The 21,794-nt window shown below is 33.1% G+C and overlaps 2 protein-coding genes across 2 annotated transcripts in view; one reads left to right on the forward strand and one right to left on the reverse strand.

The window, feature by feature from the left end:
• RpL6 (ribosomal protein L6) overlaps positions 1–21,794 on the reverse strand; it is a 208,346-nt gene that overhangs the window by 10,347 nt on the left and 176,205 nt on the right. The window lies entirely within an intron of this gene.
• On the forward strand, positions 726–20,890 carry LOC145330683 (uncharacterized). The gene is made up of 21 exons (XM_080175340.1): positions 726–898; positions 1,860–1,939; positions 4,036–4,089; positions 5,405–5,489; positions 6,116–6,168; positions 6,660–6,699; positions 6,881–6,941; positions 7,545–7,576; positions 8,145–8,223; positions 9,480–9,550; positions 10,136–10,197; positions 11,550–11,639; positions 12,449–12,514; positions 14,039–14,129; positions 14,853–14,916; positions 15,545–15,586; positions 16,302–16,365; positions 18,013–18,088; positions 18,760–18,839; positions 19,628–19,704; positions 20,187–20,890. The coding sequence occupies exons 1-21, from the start codon at positions 874–876 to the stop codon at positions 20,308–20,310; spliced, it is 1,416 nt and encodes a 471-aa protein (XP_080031466.1). The 5' UTR covers positions 726–873; the 3' UTR covers positions 20,311–20,890.

Consider the following 21,794-nt stretch of genomic DNA (forward strand, 5'->3'; position numbering starts at 1 on the left):
TAAATTTCACAATACCACGTTGGAAAGATACACAAATACGGCTGGACGGATCGAGGAGGGATAGATAGATAACTAGCACGTGTGGCATTCACAACTGAGCACGGCATTTTTGCGCTCAATTTGGACACATTTTCTCTGTACTATATTTCCGCCTTTACTTCAATTCTTAGAATGAGGATATATTATATTTACTTAGATAAATATTGCAAACATATTTTAATTACATTTAAATTGTATTATTTCATCTTTTAATTAGCTCAAATAAAAATTTAAAGACTTGAAACTTGACCGGGGAATTTCTATATAGTAGTTTTGATCCCAAATAAAATGTCGTCGTTTTCAAATAATGATAAGGAAAAGATATTACATTATTAAATCGCTTTAATTAAAAAATAAAACAAATATTTAATATGTTGATTCAAATTGTATATATATAATTTCTCAAAAAAAACTTTGTTTAAACTTATCCTAAATAGTAAAAATAAACCTTGTAAATTTTAAAATATTCGAATGTTAAAAAAAATACATATACTAGCCTTATCTTTCAAATTTTTTAACAAGGGCACATATTGTATTTTTAATTGTGAATGGAAAGCTTTTAATTGAATAGAATTGCTATCGTTCTAAAAACAATATCGAAAACGAATAAATATTTTCCATTCTAAATTTGCACATGATGTTGTACGTTATTCACTTTTAAATAAAATATATTTCGCTGCGCTACCTATACAAATGATTGGACTCTTTTAATATTAAGATTAATCTTCAGTTATTTACAATCTAATAAACATTAATCATAATATTTCTTATCAGTTATAAATATGAAATAAAATTTTATTCAACAGTGATCGTTCAGTATTTTATCTGTTTAAAATGATTATCAAAATTTATTCATTAGGTAAAACTTTTGTGGCCTTTTAAAAAATCTACAAGCCTATCAAAATTCTATAAAGTTTATTTTTTATCTGTATTTTAAAAAGCGAAGCTTTTCTATAATTAGGGTCGGTCCGTCCGTACGTCCGTCCGTAACGGATAGCTTTTTTCGTTAATTTAGACATGTTAGAATTGTCCTATCGATTTCAAATTTTGCATGGTGATTCCTTTTGTAGTTAGGTACGATTTAGAAAGCGTAGCAACTCTATAATCATTACCAAAATGTCCGTACGTCCATTTAAACATGTTGATTTTTTTTACTTTTTTAAATAGCTTTTTTCGTTAATTTAGGCATGTTAAAATTGTCCTATCGATTTCAAATTTTGCATGGTGATTCCTGTAATAGTTAGATACGAGTTAGAAAGCGTAGCAACTCTCTAATCATTACCAGAATGTCCGTACGTCCATTTTAAACATGTTGATTTTTTTTACATTTTTAACAACAAATTTGTATGTGACCTAATTATCCGATTGGTCTGATTTTTGGTATACTGATTCCTAGGACAACAACGTACAATATTATAAGCGAAGCAACTCTATAATCAAGTCCTAAAAATGTAAGTATGTCCATAATCATTATCCCGTATCAAGCAGTTTTTCAACAAATTTACTTACATTTTTGCTTTGACTCTTAGACATTCGCATTCTGATTATTCAGTTCTGACATTATACAAGTGTTAATGTCCGTTTGTTCTACTGTTTCAGAGCTTCGCTTTTATGGATGTTGTCATCCTTGTTTCTTATAAAAATTATATCGTAACGTATAACAAACAATTTTCCTTGAATAATAAAATAAAAAATCTTATTATCAAGACCTGTTTTATTGTCATGGACCTTCGGATCTTCGGGGCTAACAAAACTGGATATTGTAATTTTTCAATCTACATTCCGCGTAAAGCTGTCTGTAATAAATAATTAAATTTTAGGTTTTCTTCTTTTGATTGTTGATACTATCAATGCACAAACACAGTGTCCAAATGCAACAGAAACACATCTTTGCGATGCGGTAAATATAAAAAAAAAAATGAATCTAGTGCAAGAGTTCACGGTAAATATTCCTGGTAACGATTATCTCCAAAAAACCTTTGAACTTTAAATGCTGCTAACGGCCAAACGGTAGATCATATAGATTATGCACGCACATTATTTTAACTGACAAAAGAATGCCAACAAATAACCTGGAATAATCATAACTCAATAATGCACAGTTATCTCCCAGTGCACATAAATGCGCGAAAAAGACCTCTAAACGTTTTCTCTTCAGTAAAGCTTTCCAGTGGATCATTGGATCTTGGCTTTTGCAGATTAGTTATACGCCTTCTTATGCGCTTAAAACGGTGTGCGAGCAAGACATGTACGTTCAGCCGTTTGGCAGCTAGCTCCCTTTATAGATCAAAGCATTTTGGAGATAATCGTTACCAGGAACATTTTACTGTAACCAGCACTAGAGCCAAAAACCAAACTATTTTTTTATGAATATATGGGCGGGGAGGGTTATGGACAGGGGCGTCCAAGCTTTTTTTTTTGGGGGGGGGGTAAAAAATTTTAGGGGGGGGGGGGGTAATTCGTGTTTGGGGGGGGGTAAAATGGCGCGCCCCCCCCAAAATTTTTACCCCGGGGGTAAAATTTGATTGGGGGGGGGGGGTAATTACCCCCCCTAAAGTCTGTTGGGGGGGGTAAATACTCCCCCCAAATCTGTTGGGGGGGGTAATTACCCCCCCCAAACTAATTTACCCCGGGGGTAAAATTTTTGGGGGGGGGGGTAATTTAATTATGTAAAAAAAGCACCTACCTAATCTATTAAGTTAATAAGTACTATCCTATAACATAAAGTGGTAAGTAAGGTTTATTTGACTATAGCTTCAGATTTCATTACTTTTAATACTGAGTTCTCCTTTTTAGGAAAGCTTCACATAGATCCCATGATGGTTCCACACTATTATAGGTCAATCCTTTGAGTGGTTTTAGGCTATTTTTCTCCTCCCTTTTTACCCTTTAGAAAACACGAGTTCTTAGGTGCTAAGGGCGCCACTACTATTCAAATATATAGTAGTATCTCATTCTTTAGAACATAAAAATACAATAATTAACTCACTAACCAATGAACCAATATGATTATACTTTAAAGTGAAACGTCTTATAGGTCCTGGTAAGTTTTATAACTAGTTTTGAGACACCCTGACATCCTCCCAAAAGAAATCGCCTATAGAAATTCTTTTTCATTATTTAATGAGATATTTAAATTAGTTAGGTATCTATTTTATGGAATCTTCAGTGCTTTACAATTACATCATAGTTCCCCGGGATGGTTTAGGGGGGGGGGGCGGGGATTACTCCCTCCCCCCCCCCCAAAAAAAAAAATTTTCAGTAAAATTTTTTTTTAAAGAACATTCAATTTGGGGGGGGTAAATACCCCCCCCAAAAAATTTTTTTTAAAGAACATTTTTTTTGGGGGTGCCTACGGCACCCCCAAGGTAGGGGTAATTTTTTTTGGGGGGGGTATTGTTCAAAAAATTGCCAAATGGCCCATTACCCCCCCCCTTGGACGCCTATGGTTATGGATTCTTCAATTACAAAGTGAAAAGATTTTATTAGGTTTATAGTCGCTATAGAAATATTTAGTATCAAACACATTAAAGTAAAACACTAGAGGGGGAAGGGGTTAAATGACTGTATGTCCCCATCCCAAGGATCTTGTGCCGCCTCTCAATTGGGTCTTTGAAGATAAATAGTATCAGAAATATTAACACAGCCAAGTAGCAAAAAACAATGTGCTAGCAGACGAAAAGGTCCCCTGAAAAGGGGGACGGGTAGTTATCTGTATATACATCTATACCATAGATCTGTTGATCAATTCTACAAAAAATCACGAAACCTTTTAAAGTAGGGTGGAAGTATATTTTATTTTTTCATTTAATTGAAGAGCTGTGATTAAGAAGGGGAGGATAAGGAGAAGGGGGTTGTGGGAAAATTTTCCTTTAGAATTGTTTGTCAAGATCACATTCCCTTTTCCCTGGTTGACATGACTTCTACATGGGTTCTAAATTTTTTATAACCAACATTAAGATTGAAATTTTCTTGTTAATTTCTACCTTTGTCTAGGATTTCTGTACTCGGTGCTATTCTGGTTGTATTGAACCTGAACCTTCCCCACCAGTAATATAGATAGATAGATAGATAGATTGTGGATAGATAGATATATAGATAGATAGATAGATAGATAGATAGATAGATAGATAGATAGATAGATAGATAGATAGATAGATAGATAGATAGATAGATAGATAGATAGATAGATAGATAGATAGATAGATAGATAGATAGATAGATAGATAGATAGATAGATAGATAGATAGATAGATAGATGGACAAACAAAGTATCAGATATAATAACATAGATACACAAACAAAGAGACTGATAAAATAACAATGGATATACAAACAAAGAGACTAACATAAAAACAATGGATATACAAACAAAGAGACTAACATAATAACAATGGATATACAAACAAAGAGACTAACAAAACAACAATGGATATACAAACAAAGAGACTAACAAAACAACAATGGATATACAAACAAAGAGACTAACAAAACAACAATGGATAGACAAACAAAGAGACTGACAAAACAACAACAGATAGACAAACAAAGAGACTGATAAAACAACAACAGATAGACAAACAAAGTGACTGATGAAACAACAATAGATACACAATAGGGTGGGTCGATTTTGGAATTTCACATAAGTAGACATTTGCAAGGGTTACTGGGCCTAAATAAAACCCTGTAAAACTTGAAAGAGGTTTTTTAATCCCAAAACAACGGGCGCGCGGGGGGTATAAAATGTGCCTGCCCCCTTATAAAACCAAAAATTGAAATTCCTTCAAACACAGGCATGTTGCATATCAAAATGACCGCATTGAAATGCTGATTACAGATCTGAAAATTGTTTTGAAAAATATTGATTCAGTATGAAATGGTTTTCAAATAACCTAGTAAAATGATCAATTTTGACTAAATCAGCTGTTTTAAGGTACTTAATGAGATCTTTTCAAAACGGTTTTCAGATTCGAAATCAGCATTTTAATGCGGTCATTTTGATATGCAACATGCCTGTGTCTAAAGGAATTTAAATTTTTGGTTTATAAGGGGGTGGGTACTATTTATACCCCCCGCGCGCCGACAGCCATAAGAGCTAAGTCACTTTTGAAACTTGAATGGGGTTTATCATACATATATATGACTTCCACAACTTATGATAACAGTAAAATCCAAAAAAAAGGGTGAAATGGGCCCACCCTAATACACAAACAAAGAGACTAACAAAACAACAATAGATAGACAAACAAAGAGACTAACAAAACAACAATGGATAGACAAACAAAGACACTGACAAAACAACAATGGATAGACAAACAAAGAGACTGACAAAACTACAACAAACAAAGGAAATTGTACTGTTCAGGACCTACAAGGAGTAAAGCTGAAGATATTCCGAGAGGAGGATGATTTCTGTGACTGCTGTGAGTCTGTCCTCATTCCTTTTTTGGGTAACTACTTAGTTCCTAAGATAACCTATTTGCTTTTTTTTTGGTTGGTTGGCGTTTTTCCCTCATTTGTTTTAAAAATAGATTGAAAAAAGGGAATTCGGGGATATTTTTTTATTACTTGAGATTAGGTTGATTGATTGATTGATTAGCCATAGTCTCTTAGGGTTTGGACCTAAGTATTAATGGAGTGAGCTGAGACACTTTTGTATAGCCACTAGGGCTATCAAGCTCCACGTTTAAGCACATTATGACTTGACCCGCTATCTCATGAGAGCTACTCATTATTACCTCACCCTCGCCGAGTATGGCAGGTGTCCCAAATTAAGTCACAGTAATGAATGACGCTCTCTGCAGAGGAGCGTGGGATAAGGGTAGTACTGATATTATGTACTTGACTATTAAGTATCCAAACTTACTCAATAATCCCCTTCTTACACAACCAGGGGAAGTTGTGTGAATGTATTCAACTGAGAAATTCGAGTTGCCACATGAGGGCTAGAACTCGAACTCTCATCACCGTAAGTCAGTGCCAATTACCACTGAGCTACGAGAGATTAGGTTATATCGGGTGCTTGTAATGTACCTTGTGGTACAAAGATACTTATTTTATATTTATTAATTTTCAGAAGAGGGAGACCCGTGCTTTCAGAAGCTACAGAGTGTCGATATTCAAGATAGAGTAAGTATGGATGGCTCTTAACATTAATTTAGGCATACAAGATGATTCCTATAACAGTTAGGTACAAATTAGAAAGCGTAGGAAATCTATACTCAATGTCAGAAAGTCTGCATGTTCACTTTTCATTTTCATAATTTAATCATCCTTATCAATTGATTTTTGAATTATGGATTCATGAAACATAAGCTGTGATTTTATAAGCGAGGCATTTCCACAATCTAATCTGAAATGTAAGTAATATTGGGAAATTGATGATAGTGCCTAATAAAAATGACGCAATACATACAATGACCAATGGTAGGCAGTATACATTTAAATTGACCAATTGTCGACCAGTTTGATGTGATTTTTTTTAGACACTCAGATTCAATATATTATAGGAATTTATATATTATATGGAATTTCGAATTATATAGAAAATTAAATGCACTGATGCTTTATATTTGTTGATGTTTGTTTGTGTGACTTTCTGATTTGAATATTATTTACAGGGTGTATGTGGACCTCAGTTATCTTGCCAGCTCAGAGAAGGTAAAACATTAATATTAACAATATGTATATTTAAGTCAGGGGCTGTGATAATTCAGTATATTAATTCCATTTGAAAATTTGGATATTATATTGGCTAAATGTAGAAAGAAGGGAGAAAATAAAGAAGTGGGTTGTGGAGAAATCACCCCCCCCCCCATTATCACTGCTTAATACTATTAAGGAAGCTCAACAGATCACAGATGTTTGAGAAAAAAGACAATGTGTCTGCTGGAACAGGACAGGTATAAAAATATGTCTGCTGGAACAGGACAGGTATAAAAATAGGTCTGCTAGAACAGGACAGGTATAAAAATAGGTCTGCTGGAACAGGACATTTTTATAAATATGTCTGCTGGAACAGGACAGGTATAAAATATGTCTGCTGGAACAGGACAGCTATAAAAATATGTCTGCTTGAATAGGACAGCTATAAAATATGTCTGCTGGAACAGGATAGGTATAAAAATATGTCTGCTGGAACAGGACAGGTATAAAAATATGTCTGCTGGAACAGGACAGGTATAAAATATGTCTGCTGGAACAGGACAGGTATAAAAATATGTCTGCTGGAACAGGACAGGTATAAAAATATGTCTGCTGGAACAGGACAGTTATAAAATATGTCTGCTGGAACAGGAAGGTATAAAAATATGTCTGCTGAAACGGGACAGGTATAAAAATATGTCAGGACATCAAAACAAAGTTCTTGCAATCAAAAGCTTTGTTATCTAAGAGCTAAGACCTCCTTTCCATATACATTTCTACCTAAACCAACCAAATCTAACATAACAAGAACTGTATATAAATGATTAAAATTCAAAATAATGTTATTTTTTTTCTTTCAGTTATGATCAAAAGTTGCAAGATGGAACTTTGGGTAAATATGAAATATTGATTTGCTACTGCTTTTATTTTCTTATGTTTTCACTAGCGACTGCGCCTCTAGCATCTATGGGCTTAATATTCGATGAAATATGGAAGGGTAATAAAATAGCTTAAAACCATACCTACCCGGACTTTTTATTAAAATAAAATAGCCTATAACTATCCTGAGACCTACAAGTAACTTCACTGTAAAGGAGGACCATATCGGTTTAGCGGTTAGCGAGATCCTTTGATACAGACAAATAAGCTAACTACTTCATTAATACAAATATCTGGATATGAAGAAACGTGTGCCAACTTAAAAGATGATAGAAATATGTGAAGATAAATAGATTTATTGATAGTTAGACAGTCAAGTGATTAGACAAATAGATTGACAGATAGATAGAAAAAGAGAAAGTTTCCCCCTGCACTGCCAATGATTGTTTGATTTGATGCTCCTGTTGATTAAAATATTTTGCTTCAAAATATTAGGTACTATTTCTTTAATTGTTTTCCTTCAAATTTAATATTAGTTACTATTTATTTAATGGCTTTCATACTCAACAATTACATACAAGGAATTGATGAATCCAAACCAACTTGTGATGAGAATGGCTACTATAATCCCCTCCAGTGCATCTTTGCTGGCATTTGCAGGTAATATTACAAAATGCTCTGTGTCAAAGGCCTTTTCTAAATCTTGAAATCTTAACCCTTACAGATCGGGGGGGGGGGTCATATTGACCCCCCCCTCTAGTTTTTTCAATGTCATTTTTTTTGTAGGTAAGATGGAGAGCTGTTACTTCATGACTTTTTAAGTTTAGTAATTATGCGTCGGCAAGAGTTGATTTTATTAGGATATCTGGTCTGTGTCGGTCGTGGTGTCCGGTCAAAGTCAGTTGGGTAGCACCAAAATTTTAAAAAAATTCTAAATAAATCTTAATTTCTACATTATGACTTTTGAAACCTAAATTTTTTTTGGTGAATACTAAGATATCAATGACCTTATGAGAAAAGTGGTGTTATGACCGTTTGACCGCACCCTGACCGACTTTATGACCGATTTTTGTCCGGCTTTTACTACAGACATATATCATGAATATCGTGGCTTCTATTACAGCTAGAGACCTATAAATTTTTTTGGTAAATTCTTGAGCAACAATAAACAGATAAAAATATTAATTGGCGCCGCCAACCGCCGTTTTACCGCCGTAACCGCCGAAAATAACGGTTTCCGTTATTTGCCGTTTTTCGGCGATGATCAGAAAAAGTAATTTTTTTGTTATGAAAAATAAAAGTTCGTCCTAAAATTTGATCATCCTAGCTGCAAAATTGGCCGCTCTACAGCTGTTTTAAAATTTAGCGGCTGGCCGCTAAAAAGCGGCTAAGGAGCGGCCTGACCGCTATGACTAGAAAAAGTAATTTTCTCTAAAAATACACATGAACCACCAGAAAAAAATTTTACGTCTTTATCTGTAACAGAAGCCAAGATAGAGGGGGGGGTCAATATGACCCCCCCCCCCCCCCGATCTATTAAGGTGGGAATTGGGGCCCGATTTGTAAGGGTTAATAGAACTAGAAATAAATTTAAAAAATTGATTTCCAGTATGGATTCGGAACCGATTAATATCCGCCAAAATAGAAAAAGTTCCCAGTTATAATAAAAAATTATATATTGCATCGTTTTAAGACAATTTTCTACGAAGAATATAATAAAAATCTTAAAATGAATACCAGTTTTATTATCCTTCGGATCCTCGGGGCTAAAAAAACTAGTTTTAATCTTATAATCTTATATTTTGTCGTCTGTGGAAAGCTGACTATAGTACGATGTGATAAATAACTATGAAAAACAAATTAGAAAATATTTCCTGGAATAAATGCTGATCATGATACCTTTATTGATGTTGTAGGTGTGTAGATAAGAAAACTGGTTTTCCTGCTTTTGGATTTACTCTCAATATTGAGGGTGCAAATGCTGAAGGTAAAGATTCTGAGTATCTTAAGGATAAAGTAGAATGATGTTTGCCTGTCCGTCTGAAGCTTAAAATCTTTGTAACTGTTTGGACTCCACTCTTTAGAGATTAAAGGTAATGGTACTACGGTGGTTTTAAGCTATATTCTTGAGAGTTAGACGACACCCAAATTCCCCTAAAGAGAAATATTACCCTCTCCTTAATAATTGTTTTTACACCACATGAAATATTTGGAGTGGGGTAACCCCCACCAAACCTAGGGACAAAGCCACTAGTATTTCTTTTAAGTAGTATAATTGTTCGTCTTTTTTTCTGAAAAATTTAGCAATCCTTTTAGATTGCATTTAACATGTTTTATGCTATTTTTAGAAGGTGTATTTCAAATTTAAATCTCTTCATGTCACCTTTTTTGGTATTGACATCATAAAATACCCTATACCACATCTCTTCTCTAGGAGGTTTCTTTCACCCTTCCGCTTCTCATACCCTCTACTATGACGTCAAAAGAACACGTAATCCAAACTCGGTGACATCTATCCCCATTCTGGTAGAGCCATTTGACTGGCCATTACAAACATGTCAAATTTGTATAGGTGTTGATTGTGGATGTGGTACTCATGTGAATGAGCTGAGACATATGAGCTGTCCTATGGAGGTAAATTTTTTAAAGCGAAGCTTTTCTATATTTAGGTACGGTCCATCCGTCCGTCCGAAACGGATAGCTTTTATTGTTAATTTATGCATGTTAGAATTATCCCATTTATTTCAAACTTTAAAATCAAAATTCATTCCTGTGATAGTTAGGTATGGTGTGGAGCGAGGCAACTCAATAATCATTACCAGAATGTCCACACGTTCATTTTAAACATGTTGATTTTTACTTTTTTGACATAAAATTTTTATGTAATATAATTAATAATTTTCCAAATGATCTGATTTTTGAAATACTTATTCTTAGGACAACAAAGCACAATGTTATAAGCAAAGCACGTCTATTATCAAATCCTAAAAATGTAAGTATGTCCTTAAACATTGTCCTTTATTTGAGCAGTTTTTCAACAAATTTAATTACAATTTTGTTATGACTTCTATGACTTTATATTCTGATAATTCAGTTTTGACAAACTACAAGTGTTAAGTAAATTTTAGTGACTTATGGAGATGCTTCGCTTATAATATTGAACCTGATTGTCCTAGGAATCTAAATTCCAAAAATCAGATTGATAGAAGAAATATCATACAAATAAGTTAAAAACTATCATGCTTAAAATGGACGTACGGACTTTATGGTTTCGATTATAGAGTTGCAATGCTTTCTAAATCGTACCTAACAGTTACAGGAATCATCAGATAGGATAACTCTAACATGTATAAATTAACGATAAACAGACGTAGGCACCGGCTAAAAAAACTGGTTTTAATCTTATGATTGTACATTTTTATATTCGTAGAAAGCTGGATATAATACGATGCAAGACATAGTTTTTTTCGTATGGATGAGAACCGGTTCCTATCAACCGGATTCGAATGAATACGAGAATAGTTATTTCTCACATCGTATTATAAACGGCTTTCCGCGGATATAGAATGTACAATTATAAGATTAAGACTAGTTTTTTATTTGATTATTCAGTTCTGACACTATACAAGTGTTAATGTCCGTTTGTCATAACTTTTCAGTGCTTCGCTTTTATAGATATTGTCATCCTTGTAGATGCTTAAATTAGATTAGGATAGGTGAGGATATATAAAATTATTGGTTATTATGTTTTTTTAAAATGATGTCATCCTTGTAATAAAGCAACAGGATGTTCATAAGTTTTTCTGTCTGTTCTTGTGGTTCTCACAAACCGCTGCACTGATAATGAAGCTCCATTACAATGTAGCTTAGGTCATTCGAAGGTTTTATACCTATTTTAGGGGAAAGTACCAACTCCATCAGTAGAGAAATTGCCCCTAGAAAAAATTATACATACCCCAAGAAATATTTTTAATGCTTTTGTGCAGGTTGATTATAATGGAGGATCAGAAGGAAGTATACAACAATACATCAAAGAGTTAAAAGAGTGTGAACAAAGGGATGATTACTACTTTCAAGTAAATTTATTTCTGACTCTGAAGTTATATAAAGTAGTAAGATTTTTTTTGTCTGTAGCCAAAGGCCTCGGAATCCACTGATCTTGTCTTGAATTGGTTTAAGGCTATTTTTCCTACAGGCTTGAAGAGAAGCAACTAATAACCTATTATATAAAGTAGTAAGCGTTTTTTTTGTCTCTCCCAAAGGATATCGCTAACCGCTGAACCGATACTGTTCTCCTTTACAGTGAAGCTTCTTATTAGGCTTTACACTATTTTTGGGGAGGGTTTCTTCACCCCCCCCCCCAAAAAAAAGTATTTTTACTCTTTTGAAACTCAGATTTAAAATGGGATGAGGTCGACTTTTCTTCCTCCTACCTTAAGTGCCCCTAGAGGCGTAGCCGCGAGTTATATATATATAACAAAAAATTGAAAATCATGATTTAAAAAAAAATGATATTTGATTCCATGATCAGAATATAAGACAAAGGTCGTGCAATCAAAAGTGTTGGTTGTCTGAAGTTAAGCCCATAATGGCTATATGTATAGCATCGTACTATAGACAATTTTCCACGATTATCAAAATGAAAATCATAAAATTATTACCAGTTTTGTTAGATCGGGGATAATAAAAATTGTTTTAATCTTATAATTTTAATGTTAATATCCGCGGAAAGCTGTCTTATAATACAATGAGATAAATAAATATTCTTGTAAAATTTATCTATAATTTTGTATTATTAAAAAAATCATTACTTCTTAATCATTATCCAGAAGTTTAAAAAAATAAATAATAAGATTTAACAAATAATTTAGAACTATTTATGCAGGATACATTGAGATGTTTGCCATCTGGAGACTTTGATCATGCACAATGTATGGCTCAAGTTTTGGAGGTAAATTTTTATCTGGACTAAATTTCTGGAATCTACTGCAGTTCACGGTAAAGTATTGTTGGTAAGCAATATTTCCAAAAATCTATGAATTTTAAAGGCTGCTAGCTGCCAAACGGCTGAACGTACAGATCATACCCGCACATCATTTTAAGCGGTATAAGAAGGCCTACAAATAATCTGGAATAGCCAAGATCCATTTATGCACAGGGAAAGCTTCACTAAAGAAAAAAAAACGCGTAAAATAGGTCTTTTTTTGCGCATTTCTCTGCACTGCGAGATAATTATGCATTATTGATTTATGGCTATTCCAGATTATTTGTAGGCCTTCTTATGCCGCTTAAAACAGTGTGCGGGCATGATCTGTACGTTCAGCCGTTTGGTAGCTAGCAGCCTTTAAAATTCATAGATTTTTGGAAATATTGCTTACCAGCAATATTTTACCGTGAACTGCAGTAGATCTAATTTCTGTATTGTGAATTGTATGATCACATTGGATCTAAAAAATACGTGGATATCATGACGGGGGAAAAATTTTCTTCAAATTACCTTGCTAACACGGAACTCGTTTATTGGTCAATTTGTTCATCCAGTATGGGGTAAGGGGATGAGGTAGAAGGAGTGGAAGTGGGGAATCGTTATTTTATCCCGCGGTGTGTTTTACTTTATTAGAGAACATGAAAATCTGGTGAAAGATCCAAGTAATAATATATCCATTATAATCACTTTTCTTTACACCATATCATTTCAAATGCTCAGTCCTTTTCTTTGTTTAGTAGCGAAGATACTTTACAATTTACTTTATTTGTCTGCCGTTAAGCTATTGGGTAAATCTAATATTCTCGCTGATATATAAGATAAACTACTGATTTTGTGGTAAAAATACACCTTGCTAAAAAACACTCAATAAACAACTTACTTTTGTCTTTAATAGCTTGTTCAGGCAACATAAGACAAATATATATTTTTTATATAAAGTTTTTGCAAATTTCTACTTTTAAAAAATCACATATTCCTCTTTCTTCTTCTCTGTTATGACCACTGAACAACTGATTTACAACTCACTTTGTCCGTTTGTCTATTCATGATTTGCTTGTGCATTGCTATTTAAAGATGTTTTCATACTAATTCTTTTCCTTATCCCTCATACAATTTATATTCTTTTAATTTTGGGGTAGTTGCACGAAATGCATTTATACTTGAATTTAGTGAACTTCATATTTTTTCCTGTTCAATGGTTTAAACTATGTTTGTAGGTCATATATATGTAAGAATTTGAAATTTCTACCATGCAGTTTTAAAAGAAAAACTTGAAAATCATATTCTTGTGATATATGCAATTTACATTTTTCATTTTCACAAAAACAGCATGACAACTAATATAGTGATTAGTGATGTCTAATTTTTTTTTATTTATTGTAATACAAAATTATATATGTTTGATGGTATACTTGTAACTTGTGCTTGAAATAATTTTTCTGAAATGCACTTCATGCAACTATCCCTTTCATGATATAATTTGCACAGGGTGAGGATGACACTGATTTTGGAGAGATTTGTTTTTGTATTGATGATGAGGCAAACTATAATAGTAGTGGTAGTGCTGTTGTTCATATAGGTAAACTATTATAGTAGTGCCAGTGCTGTTGTTCACATAGGTAAACTATAACAATAGTGCTAGTGTTCATATAGGTAAACTGTAATAGTAGTGCTAGTACTCATATAGGTAAACTATAATAGTAGTGCTAGTGTTCATATAGGTAAACTATAATAGTAGTGCTAGTGTTCATATAGGTAAACTATAATAGTAGAGCTAGTGCTAGTGTTCATATAGGTAAACTATTATAGTAGTGCCAGTGCTGTTGTTCATATAGGTAAACTATTATAGTAGTGCCAGTGCTGTTATTCATATAGGTAAACTATAATAGTAGTGCTAGTGTTCATATAGTCAAACTATAATAGTAGTCCTAGTGTTCATATAGATAAACTATAATAGTAGTGCTAGTGTTCATATAGGTAAACTATAATAGAAGTGCAAGTGTTCATATAGTTAAGCTATAATAGTAGTGCTAGTGTTCATATAGGTAAAATATAATATTAGTGCAAGTGATGTTGTCCATTTAGGTTAACTAGTATAGTAGTGCTAGTGTTGTTGTTTATATAGTAGTTCTAGTGTTCATATAGGTAAACAATAATAGTAGTGTCAGTGCTGTTATATAGTAGTACTAGTGTTCATATATGGAATATTTAGCCCGCTGCAAGTTTCACTTCATCAGACAACATGAAAATCCAGGTGTAACATCGAAGTAATAATATATCCATTGATGAAGACTAAATTTAGAATTGGCCTCAAGTATGCTGGATTGCCACAGTGTTGATTATTTACATCCTGAAGGATATTACAGGTTATAGTTCTTTCCAGTATGGCTTTGAAACCGATTATTATCCGCTGGTTTAGGGCAGGTTCTATTCTATACTGAAAAATCATGTATTGTGTCATTTTTTAATTTTTAGTTTTACTATCTGCGGAAAGCTGACTATAATACGATGCGATAAATAACCATTATAGCATTGTATGGATACTGTCAGCTTTCCGCGGATATTAAAATAATGAAATTTTGTCCAGCTATCTGAAAAAGCTATGTATCGCATTATATCATATCACTTTCTGCGGATATTAAAATGAAAAAATATAAGATTAAAACTGGTATTAATCTTTCGATTTTTTTTTATTTTCGTGGAAAATTATCTGTAATACAATGCTTGATTTTTCAGTATGGCACAGAACTATTTCTAATCCAGTGGATGTTAATCATTTTCAAAGCAATACTGGAAAAAAGAATCTTTTTAGAATGAACTTCTTTGGGTTTTTAGAATACATAGTCAAGAAAAATATACTCAATTATACTAATTTATTTACAGATTTTTTAGTAACTTACGGTTAATTTTCATGGGGTTTGACACAAATTTTGTAACAGTTTAGTTATTGCCATAAATATATAAATACTGTTTTCACTAAAAAAATCATTTTAGGCCATGTGAAGCTGAATATAGAGAAAAGACAAGGCAAATAAAGTAAGTTAAAACTTCACGTCAAATTTAATTGACTTTACATATCATCTTAATTCTTACATTTTTCATCATTCACAGCAATTTACCTTGTAAAATAAAGAATTAGGTTCCTAACTGCTCCTTCTTGCAAGATGTTTAATTTCAAAAGTTGAAGGGGATTTTTCTTACCTTTGTAATGTAATAGGATTTTTGTTTTATCTGGGTTAACTTTACAGTAACAAACCAACTTTATAATTAACTTTGTCAGTCCTTCTGTCTGTAACGCTAAGGGGGAAATGTAATTTTCTCTGCTGGTATTTAAGATTTTGGATACTAAAGGGTACTTGGTCCATCTGTCTGTCGGTAATGCTTCACAAGACAAAGATACCAAATTGTTATAGAGTTTTCTTGATGTTTATATGATTGATCGCGATGCTGTACGTATTGGTGCAAAAAATGGGGACAAATTTCAAATTGTTTTGGCGTGTGACGTCATGCCCCCATCTCTTTTCTAGGGGGGTTCTTTCCTCTTTTCCTTTTCTTTCCCCTCACTTGCGACGTAAATAAACAGCCCCGTCAAATCAATTTAAAAATTGTCCCCATTTTTTGTACCAATACGTACAGCATCATTGATCGCATATTTTCTTTCTTCCTGAACATTTGTTCATTCATGACTTTTTTTGTGTGTCGCTTATTATGGATGTTAACAAACTTGTTTTAATTTTAATTTTTAATTAAGAGGAAATTTTACAGTAATGGATGCCACTTATGTTGTTAATGGAACAACTCACAATATTTTATCAGTAAGTATTTTATAAAATGCATTTATGAAAGTGCCTGATAATCATTGAAACCTTCCTTTCTCTATGTTCTAAAGGGTGAGCAAAAAAAATGCCTACCTTTTTAAAATTCAAATTGCACGGCTTGTGTTAATGGTAGAAAAATGTTATGCATATCGTTAGAACTGCTTTGAACTCTATTTTTTGGAAATATAAGAACGATTCCTCTGCTACGTATAGTTAGGGAGCTACATGTTAAAATGTCCCAACTGATATAAAACTTGACTTGCGAGCAAATTTTAAAATATAACTAAAAATTAGAGAAGATATTTTGCAAAAAGAGATGCCTACATTTTTAAATTTCAAATTGCGCAGCTTGTGTTAACAGTAGAAAAATGTTACACATACCGTAAGAACCGCTATGAACTGTATTTTTGGAAATATAAGAATGGTTCCTGTGATACGCATAGTTTAGGAGCCAGATGGTAAAATGTCCCAAAATTTACTCGCAAGTCAAGTTTTAAGTCAATTGGAACATTTTAACACGTAGCTCCTAAACTAAGCGTAGCACAGGAATCGTTTTTATATTTCCTAAAAATAGACTTCATAGCAGTTCTAACGATATGCATAACATTTTTCTACTATTAACACAAGCAGCGCAATTTCAATTTTAAAAATGTACACATTTTTTTTGCTGACCCTTTAAATATGTTTAAATTTATTGAATGCCCTATCAACTTAATGTATTATTTATAAGTTGTAAGATAAAAAAAACATAATTGAATATCTCAAATAGCAAAATAACCTATCAAAAGCTGCTGTGAAAATACGAAGGAACTATACCCAATATTTTTAATGAAACTTTTTCATTTATAAACCAGTTGCGTTTCCCACCCATCCTCACATTTTTCGACGTGTCTCCTAAAGTACAAACAGCACAAAAATTGCATTTATATTCCCAACAAGGATGACAACATCCATAAGTAGCGAAGCACAAAAAATTAAATAAGAATTTAGATATTAGTTGTCTTTTCTTAATATTTATATTTCAGTACTATGCCTGACGGTCAAAGTAAATTACATACTGGATGCTCAAAACATCGGGAAATTTAATTTGGATATTTTTAACTACAAAAATTTAAAAAAAACGGACCATAAACATTAAAGATATAAGGAAAAATGTGTAAAATATAAAAATAGCCAAAAACCTGCAAAAAGGCAGTCTGACCGCCATTGATGTTTTCTTGAAACGACAGGAAATTTAATTTTGATATCTATAACTGAAAAAAAAAATTTTTGGAAATCGGACCATAAACACCAAAGATATGGAGAAAAATGTGAAAAATATAAAAATAGCCAAAACCTGCAAAAAGGCAGTCTGACCGTCATAGTTGTTTTCTTGAAACGACATAAAATTTAATTTTAATACTATAACTGAAAAAATTTTGGAAATCGGACCATAAACACCAAAGATAGGGAGAAAAATGTGAAAAATACAAAAATAGCCTAAAACCTGCTAAAATGCGGTCCTACCGCCATTGATGTTTTAAAGTCAAAATTATTCTCTTCATATTTCATTGGATGAAAATCAATAAAAATTTCATTGATTTCTAAAAGCAAATTCTTTTTAGAAGGAAATAGTTTATCTTTAAATAAAAAAAATAATTTTAGGATTCGTGGATACCAAATTGTTCTCCCGATGGTTACTACAACCTTAAACAGAAAGCTAGAGACAATTCTGAAAATGGTAAAACAACTTTTTAAAAAATTATTTTTATACTTTCCCTCAAAGGGATTAGTGAGCACAGAACCCATTACCCCACCCCATTATAAATAAAATAAATTGAAAATTAATAGAGATTGTTTCTTCCTTTTTTTGTGCGAAACCCATGCGAGGGGCTTTAACAATATGATGCTCTAACCCTGCGGGGCCACTCTTTACCCAATATAACCTGACCCAATCACAAATCACAAACATTTTTTTTAAAATGTATTATTTTCATTTTATCTCAAAATAAGGTCAGGGGAGAAGCAGGGTTTTCTGTGTTTGACTAGGCACTTAGAGTGACATTGCCAATATTGATAACGTTCTTAGACCTTTTTCTGATTAGTTAAACTTTGATTTTATGTTTGTTTTTTGGTATTATCCTCTTAGGATCTTTTCCCTTCAATTTAGAACAATGACTCTGGCCATAGCGCTCAGCACTCTGGCCTGCCTAGCCCCAGCGCTCGACCCCCTAGCCTGCCTAGCCGCAGCGCTTAGCCCCCTAGCCTACCTATCCGCAGCGCTCGGGCATCTAGCCAATAACCTAACCTAACATTATGTAAAAAAATTCCAAGAGTTTTTTTCATCCAACTTTAAGAAACATTTTAAATCATCTAAAGTTTAAGCATTTTTTTGGCATTTTTATTATTTAGGTTATTGTAGTAACAAACATAATGAACAAATAGAGGAATTTGCTGGCGTTTATGTTCAAATGGATTGTTTATGTGTTCAGGTTTTTATCTTTTTTAGTAGCTCTATAAGTGTCACTAGAGGCTCACCCCTAGGGCCTAGCCTCTAGCGAACGTGGAGGTTGTAAGGAACATAAAGAATAAAAAAGCTTCCTTGAAAAGGTAGCTGGACAAAATGTCTTAAAAAATCAGCATTGTGGTGTCATAAAAATGAGGGATTATCCATTTCTTTTTTTAGGGGTTCTCTTAATTCTACTTCTCCACTCATCTCCCTCATTTTTATGACGTTACATGGATGAGTTTTGAGACACTTCGTCCAGCTACTTGAAAAGTATAACCAAAAAATATCTTCAGACAACAAAAGTTTAATTCATACCATAGGATTGTCAGTCTGTCCTTCAGAAATAATTACTCTCCATTCAACGAATAAACATTTGTAAGAATTGCAGAAAAATAAAATAGCCTCGGGCTTGGCTTGATATAAGTATGCGTTAACCGGGATTTGACGAGTAAGCTACTAGCGCACACTATCTCTCTCTTTAGTTTCCTCTCTTTTTTCTATATTAATATACATTTAAACATTATTACTTTCTTTTCTTTTTGTCTATGGTTGAACATATAAATTGCATATGATTTAATCGACCTTTTTTTGTAAAAAAGCTAATCAAAAAGTTCATAGTATTTGTCTATCTGTCTTTTTCATTTCTAAATTTAAAATTCAAAATTTTGTTTGATTATTAAACAAAGGACCTATTTTGGTTTTACAATATTGTTACTTTGAAATGGAATGTCTCCCACTTATAAGCCAATTGTAATATTTATTTATATTCAGGTAAGAGATGCCATGTTAAAAACAGATGACCGTCCCAGCTGTCTGACAAATGGATCCTTCAATCCAAAACAGTGCAGGTTTCTATTCCAATTTGATAAATTTGTTTATGGGTCATTTGGTTTTGCCGACGAAGCCCAATCTGTACCACTTTTGCACCACTGTGACGTCATATAAATGATGGAGATGAGAGGAGAAGTGGGAAAGAAAACCAATAAAAAAGAGATGGAGAATTCCTCATTTTTATTACGTCACAGGAATCAAAAGTGGTACAGATTGGGCTTCGTCGGTTCTGCCCACGAGGGGTCATATGAAAGGATTGACTTTTAGCTACTTCCCTTTTTGGTTGGGCCGGATATCCGGTTTTGTCGAATATCCGGCCATTTTCAATATCTGCCCGGATAACAATTATTGAAACTATCCGGATACTAGATATCCGTTCGAAAATTCGATAATTTGCCGTATATCGGGCCTTTTTCAATATCCGGCTTGATACCAGATATCCGGCATTAAAAAAACGTCCGGATATCCGGCCCAACCTTGGTTTCCTTCTTTGTTTTAGAGGAGAGAGGTGTTACTGTGTAAATGAGTTTGGGAAGCAAGTGAGCCTAGAGAAATATATCACTGAAATGAATGATAATTGTGAGGACACCTATTGGGTTAGGGATCCCAGATTTGATCTTTAAACCAGGGACAAGGGAATGATATTCTGACAAATAACTCTAAAGGAAAATTTCCCCACTTCTCCTTTTCCTCCCCTTCTTTCCCACCCCTCTTCAGATACATGACAAAAACAAAATATACCACAGTACTTAGTAAGGTTTTGTGATTTTTTTGAAGAATTTGTTGGTTAGAATAGCTACCCCTGTCTTGAAACAAGGTCTTGAAATGGATATATTATTACTTGGATGTTACACCAGATTTTCATGTCACCTAAGAAAGTGAAACTCGCAGCGGGCTAAAATAACTATTTCCCCCATTACCCCAACCCCCCCTACTGGATGAATGAATTAAATAATAAATTATATCCATGTTAAAACCCTAAATTGACGACAATTTTTCCCCTGTCATAATATTCATGTATATTCTACATCCATTGCATTGGTTTATCATATCCATTAAGGAATAACATCAAATTAAAAAAAATAAACGTATTTTTTTTAAGTATGATAAAATGATTCATGAAGAAATATACGTACGTTTTGTAAAAAAGAAATTGTCTAAAAATAAAAACTGCAACTAGAAAATAAATAGTATTAAATTTTCTCCCAATTATATTGAATTAACTGAAGGAATGTCCGTACGTCTGTCCATCTGTCTAGAGTTTAAAAGAGTGGTAAAGAACATTATATTTATTTTTATAACGTTTTTAGACATAACATTCACTTAATTCATCACTAGCGGCTACGCCCTTAGAGGGCACTTAAGGGTTGGGGGGGGGGGGTGGGGAAGGTTGTTGAAATCGACAATCTGATTTTTAATTTTAGTTTAATACTAAAAAAAAAATTTTGGAGGGAGAGAGAGGATAATGGATTTAAAATAACTACATATATTCTGTCTGAATTGAATGCATAAGTCAAAGCATAATCTAAAAGTCCAATGTTATTTCCCTGAATACTTATTTTATTGGCTGAAAATCTCCGCCTTTTCCATGTTAAACCATGATTCAAATGGTTATGGCGCCATTAAAGTTAGGATGTGAACCTTATATTTTCTCCCTTAAAAATATAACTTTTTTTGAAACCGTTTAAACTAATGGATGTAAATATACGTGGATGTTATGACAGGGGAAAAATTGAAGTTAATTTGGCTTGCAAACATGGAACTCGTTTATTGATCAGTCTGTTCATCTAGAAGGAGGGGAGAGGATAAGGAAAAGGGGGTGGAAGGGGGAAGCCCGCTGCAAATCTGGTGTAAGATCAAAACTAATAATGATAAATCCATTTATAAACTGTACTAGTGTCTAAACAAAGTTGAAATCATCCATAGCCAAAGAAGATAAAGTATAGAATAGAATCCAGGTAGAAGATTCTGCCTAGCTAGCCTGAAATAAAATTGGAACATTTGAAAGACAAAAATGGCTATAAGGCTGTTAGTAAATAACATGATTTCAGTAATTATTCAGAAAAAATATTCAAAATAAATTCCTTTTGCAATAATTTACTAAAAG

Source organism: Acartia tonsa, chromosome 10 (genome assembly GCF_053477335.1).
Source record: "Acartia tonsa isolate MP-2025a chromosome 10, ASM5347733v1, whole genome shotgun sequence".
Classification (NCBI taxonomy): Eukaryota; Metazoa; Arthropoda; class Copepoda; order Calanoida; family Acartiidae; genus Acartia; species Acartia tonsa.